General features: G+C 37.9%; 2 protein-coding genes across 2 annotated transcripts in view; one reads left to right on the forward strand and one right to left on the reverse strand.

Moving 5' to 3' along the window:
* Nucleotides 1–6,656, reverse strand: part of SYN2 (synapsin II) — a 279,216-nt gene that overhangs the window by 66,243 nt on the left and 206,317 nt on the right. The gene's annotated exons all lie outside the window — the stretch shown is intronic.
* Nucleotides 1,125–6,656, forward strand: part of TIMP4 (TIMP metallopeptidase inhibitor 4) — a 36,003-nt gene continuing 30,471 nt past the window's right edge. Inside the window, exon 1 of the mRNA XM_018554554.1 lies at nt 1,125–1,386. Coding sequence (XP_018410056.1) covers nt 1,263–1,386 — 124 coding nt within the window. The 5' untranslated portion in view covers nt 1,125–1,262. The remainder of the gene's footprint in view (nt 1,387–6,656) is intronic.

Raw genomic sequence — 6,656 nt, forward strand, 5'->3', positions numbered from 1 at the left:
CCCCCCCCGCCCTTTTGATTGAGTAAGGCTTGTACCCCTGCTCATTCACTAAAGGGTTAACAAAAATGTAAATAAAGAGACCAGACATTTTTAGAAAAAAATCCTTTAATTTAAAAAAAAAACACAACAAAAGTCTTCTACCTGCGAGGTAGCAAGCAGAAAAACCAAGCCGAATGCTGCTAAACAGCATTCAGCTATTCACTCACTGCTGTTCTGCCCCTATGAGAATAGGGGGCGAGCAGCAGCGAGTGAACTGATGTACGCTTGCAACGGCTGATCCAGATGTTAGATCGGCTTAGCGAGCGTGTTCTTCACTTCGGCAGCTGTGTGAATAATCCCCTAAGGTGCTGACGTTCCTAACTTACAAGAGAACTTTCTGAAGTTCCTAACTTGCACGCACTACACAAACACACTTACACACAAAGGTTGAACTTGATGGACCTGTGTCTTTATTCAACCTCAAATACTATGTAACTATATAACTAAGTAACTTACAAGAAAAAGTAACTTACAAGAAACATTAATATTCTGGATCACCTGCACCCCATACTGCGTTGCGACCTTCAGAGAATGGTGGTGCTCACAGTGATTACATGGATGGCACCGTGTGAGACTTCAAAAGTTTTAAAAGAAAAATACCAAAACTCAGGAAATAAGAACATAAATCATTGTTCTGTTAAATGAAATATTGTCCCATATGCCATAAAAGTCAATGTTACAGGGCCACACAGGGTCCCTTCTTTAGAGTGATCTACTGACCTGAAGAAGGGACCCTGCATGGCACCGAAACATTGGCTTTTATGATGCATGTAACAATATTTCAATAAACAGAGCAAGGATTTATGTTCTGATCTCATGAATGCTGGTGATTTTCCTTTTATAACTTACAAGAAGTTCAGTAGACAGAATGGACTACAGAAAACAAATTTTTTAATGAAGTATTAGAACACGTGTAGACGTATGTGAGCAGCACATTAACGACATTTTACTGACAAGGCTGAAAGCAATAAAACTGCCATGGTTGATTTTCTCCCTGGGATTGGTGTTGTGTTGTGCTCGGAAGGAGGGGCCTCTGGTGTCCGTCCATAAATAAGAGGGGTTCATACCATGGAAATAAGAAATCAGCTTGCAGACGCCTGTCCCCTGACTGAACATTAGGGGATTTTCTGCACTTGTCACAAGGAGCAAGGTTGACATATACAGCTATTTCTGCCTGTGAAGGAACTCATTTGCTTGGCTAGAGGTGCAAGTTGTATCCCAGCATGAATACGTTCTCGCACACACTGCTTTTTGGCACTGTGTTCCTTTTAACCCTTAAGGAGCTGACAGAGGCATGCAGCTGCTTCCCGACTCACCCCCAGCAGCAGTTCTGTAATGCAGATGTAGGTGAGTCCTGTGACTGTACTCCAAGATGTATTGATTTGTGTGCAGGCATAGCTTATAGCACAGTGATATTTTTTAAAGAATTCTTCTGAGGTCTGTGAAAGTTTGTTGTGTAAAACTTAGGTGGAAAAAAGAAGCCTATTCTGCACTGTGTTCTAAAGCAGTGCATTTCAACCCTTTTTTATGCCAGGGATTGGATGGAGTTTGTTTTGAAGTGATATGGACCACTCTTGACAATAGGAAGTTCTGTTTTTAAGCTGCTGATATAAGCAAATACATCAATGTATTAGAAATATAATAGGAAGATGTTGTACAATGCATTTGGAATTAAAGATATTTCCCAAAAAGTTTCTAAGTAATGTTTGAACATGACTTTGACCTGTGGGGATGGAAGAAAAGGGTCTGGGGATATACAAGGTACATGATCTGGTGGCTGAGTTGTTCTAAAGGATTTGTATGACAAAATGTAGATGATGACTGTATATAAACATAAGGAAGACTTGTAGAGAGTCAGTTTTACACCTGCTCAATGAACGCATTTACTGGTTTTAGGGATAAGTAATCTAAAAATGATGTACAATGTACAAGAAACTGAAAAATTGACCTGGTGCAAAAAAATACAACTGTTAATGAATACCACCCCTTTAAGGGCTCATGTACATATGGATATGTTGAAGTTTGTTTTCATGCCATCCTATATGGTGTACAGTGATAAAAACTGATCTGATATTGCCTATAGCATCCATCATACATCATGGGAAGCATGCATTTTAGTGCATTTAGCAAGGCATGAGCATGTCCAACTGTCTTATTTGGACGCTATTTTATAGCACCTTGGCTGATGGCTGTGTGGTGGAAAACTTTTGTGAGCAGTTTTGTGAGCAGAGTGATCTGCTCAAGATCTGGACCACAGAAATGCAGAATGGCTAAAATGGTTGTTGTTGGTAAGTAAATTAAAATGCTTCAAGGCTTAATCAGTAAGGTACTGGAAAAAGGCAATGGTATGTGAAGAGTAAGCCAAGCCAAGCCAATCAAACATTAGTTTACAGTAATATGATCAGTTAAGAGATGCTTTTTGATTGGTTGCTGTAGATTACTACACTTCATCACTGCTTTTTGAACTATCCAACTGAAAAAGCCTGTATCTAACTGCTGGAAAGTGTATTGACAGCAACTGTCCATACACAGGTCACGGATTCACAAGCACTGTGACCAATATGTTCATTATTTATAATAACTGGCTCCTCTAGGCTTTAAAAAGTAACCAACAATAGGCAAGCATAAGCAAAACAATAAAAAAAACTATAGTGCTTGATATACATATATTTAACTGTCTGAAAATATTGCATCCTTGCCTGTTTTGTGGAGTTTCTTTCTTTTTGCTGCTCATATGCCAAAATGAAATGTTTCTTGAGTGAAGTTAGAATGTTATCATTGGCACAGCAACATTTGAACTACTAAAGTGGTTAGGAGATATCAGACCTCTCATACCTTTCTTTGCAACGATTACCTAGGCTGTATCAGAGACTTCAAAGCCAAGAGCAGTAAGGATGTCAACAAGGCAGTATCTCACAACAACCAATCGGAAATAATCAATAACTGCACTGATCGGAAATCTTATTGGTTGATATGGGTTACTGTTTTTTTGCACATACACACCGCTGTTTGCTTTACTGAATAAACTATGTAGAGTTAACGGTATTAACATTTAGTGATCCGAAATATTGACATGGGCTATTCATATGCAGGCTGGGCACATAAATAATTTTATGTCACACTGAGATGACAGTGTGCAGAGTGAACATTTTTAGATTAGAATTAGTAAACAATCTGATTAAACTTTATGAAATTTGTATGCAGGCTCGACTTAGCCATTCACCGTTTTTCCTATTAATGTTCCCACTGAGATGTACACCACATATTTGAAAATAAATGTTAAATATATTCAGGGCTGCCTTCAGTCCCCTGCTGCTGGACACACAGCTAAAACTGTAAAGTCCATTTAATTCATCATGTCATGCTGTGGCTGCTTAGCTCTCATCCCGTGTGCACAGTAGATGTACAACATGGCTCTCCAAAGAAGCTGAGAATTAGCATCTCTATAGTGTAGATTGCACTTTGTGCATACTGATTACAGGCTTTAAAGACCCCGCTAGAATGTCTTTGTGAGGCATAATCTTAGCACAACTCATCATTACTTACACCAATTGTATTATTGTTTTTCCTTTCGGAAACAAAGCATATTAGACTATGCTTTAAAGTCTAAGGATAGCTGTTCATGCAGGCGTATCTGATTACTTTTTTTGTAAAGCAAAACTAGAGTACACTATATATTTACTAAATTATGAATTCAAACCTGTTACTTAATATTGGATATTTTTCCTGCCAAACAAATATTTGCATTTATTTTGCTGTCAACGATTTCCTCATGTTGGGCAAGCATTCTCTCTCTCTGGATATGCCACGCTGAAATGATCTATCTGTTGCGATGACATCGACATCACTTTCCTGACATTTATACTCACATAACAATTCTGTGTCTAGACTCAAATAAACAAGTTTACATATACTGTGAGCGTTTGTGTGGGATTACCAAGCAACTATCATTGCTGGGCAGTAGCAGAATTCAAGAAAGATAGCATCAGATAGCATCAGATAGCATCAGATTTTACATCAGTTTGAGGCTTGTGAGGATCTGATCTTTATGTGGAATATAGAGTAAACAGCAATTCATTTCTGCAGTTAGGTTTCATGCTTATAAAAATTACTCAACTACTCAGTGTTTAATAGTTTCTTTAGCTCGACTACAGATATACTGTAAATGCTCTTAATATACATATCATGCTCTTGATATACATATACAGTTAGCGTTATTTCACAGTTTTTACAGGTAGTTACATTTCTGAATTATTTGTTTTGCTTCTAATTTATTCTCTTCCTCAAAATGTACACTTATTTAGGTTATTTACATATTTAGGTTGATTGATTTTAGTTTTGACACATAAATAAAACTAAGTCACTCTATAAAAATAAAACATGGCAACAAGCAAATCCAAGCAGGTCCTGTGGCCAGGTAATGCACATTCAGTATTTACACATGCTTAACATAAAGTAAATAAGCTTTAAAACAAGCCCATAATGACCTATCTAGCTGCAGACACATTCAAGTATTTACAAGTTCTGGAAATTGCACTTTCATTTTTATTGCTAACTCTTTCAGCAATCACCCCTTTTCTGTATTTTTTGTTGTTGTTACTATTGGACGGGGGTTGTCTTTCATTTTAGTTTGGGGTTGATTTGAAGGCAGCAGTCACTTCTTTTAGCTGCTGTTTGATTCATAGTAAACTCGTTTTTTTTTGCTGCAAAAATGTAAAAAAAATAAATGTTAGGCTTAGACCATTTTGGCCTATTACATGTGATTAAAACTACCCTGTCACTGCCCAATTTTACACTGTTGTATAATCTGCAATCTCTTAATTCTTAATGAGGGTTTAATACAAATTTGCCACGGCAGGAAAGTTTTGCATCAGTGAAAAATAGACAACCTAGGTGACCACTGGCCAATTTTCATACACTGGTCATTGATGATTGATGGAAAGGCAAGTGTCGCTGCCAAAACTACCAGACATAAAAAAAAACAACTTTTCTTCAAGATGACAACAATCAGATTGGGTTTCTGTTGATGTTTTTTAAGCCACGCTAGCTCCAAAAGACTCTAAATCAACTCCATAGCCGAATGAGCACTGCCAGAGTACCGGTATGTTGTTGCTGAGAGTATCTGCGAAAATTGTAGTCTTCTGTAACACTGCATACAAGTTTAAGGCATCCTCCAAAGAATTTTGTTTTTTTTCCCCATGTTTGCCTTACAAAAAAATCAATTCATGTTGGGCTCTATTGTAATAAGAGAAGCATAGTTAGTAGCATAGTGTAGTTGGTATTGTAGGCATAGAAAAACATCACTCCAGATTATTCTAAAATATTCAGATTAAAATATAGGGATTGCTTTCAAAATCAACATTATTTGATCCAATACTACAAATGAACTTCAACGACTAAACCATAAAGTAGTCGAAGTTTCTTCATACACAGAGGAATTTTCTCAAGTACTGAAACCAGTCTGAGTGTTACTGGCAAACAATGGACCACGTAAGGTCTAAATTGTTAACAATGGCAAACTAGTATGACATGTCAGTACTTATTGTTTGAAAATGTTGTTGATCATTGAAGCATTGTTCCATTATTACCACTGGAAAGAAAAGACTCTTTGTATTGCACACGTGCCAAAATATAAGGTGCGTTGCCATTAATTTGAATGGCATTCCAAACGAACCTCTCACCCACATTCCGAACGCCTGCACCCGAATGCCTAGTACTGCAATGCCATGCATTCCACTGCAGTACGACTTAGGTCGTGACTTAATGGCCAAGGACAAATGTGGGTCCTGAGGTTACACAGGTTGAGAACCACTGCTCTAAACTAGTAGATGGATGGATGCTGGAGACTAAGCTGTTCCTTGTGATCTTGTACTGGACAGGAAGTTTAGGAAAGCAGAGCTGACAGTTGGAATCAGCTGTTCAGAAACATGTAAGTGCTTGGGCTAAAATGTAAAGAAATAGTTTGCGAGATTAATACTACTTTAAACCAAGCAAATCAGGCCCCGTAACAAAGTGAAATAGAATCAGAGAGGTGCACAAACAAGGGTTTTGTAGCTAATAAAGGTGATAGCAGACACCTTGTATCTCTCAGGAAGGTCTTTTGGTTTTAAATATTTGAAACGAGCGACATAAATTCTTCTAAAGATGACGTCTAGGTAAAAATGCAATTCCGGCATATTTATTAAAAATCATTATGTGTATTTCTTGTTCAAATAGTAAAACAACTCAAATTTATCTGATATCAGCTTTCTGTAATGTCCTATAAAGTAGCAATTAGACTGAGAGAGAAATTGCCGGCACTAAAAGCTAACCGGGCTCTGCTGCAGTGCATATGTGATTTTAGGGAACATGAGTGATGACTAGTGGGTTTGCTGCTGCTTCTTTATTCTCCAATCAGCAGAGCTCCAATCAGAATTAGAAATCTTTTAACTGGTAAGATAGTTCACATACTCTGTATCAGTGGCGTAACCAGAGCAATGGGCGCCCGGGGCAGAACTAAATTTTGCCCCCCCCCCACTGTGATATGTAGGGGTGTACAGGTATAATGAGAGCTGGGACATGTTGTAATTGAACTACAAGTCCTAGCATACACTCATTGTCCCTGTACACCCCCCCCC

This window comes from Nanorana parkeri, unplaced genomic scaffold, assembly GCF_000935625.1.
Source record: "Nanorana parkeri isolate BGI_ZX_2015 unplaced genomic scaffold, ASM93562v1 scaffold164, whole genome shotgun sequence".
Classification (NCBI taxonomy): Eukaryota; Metazoa; Chordata; class Amphibia; order Anura; family Dicroglossidae; genus Nanorana; species Nanorana parkeri.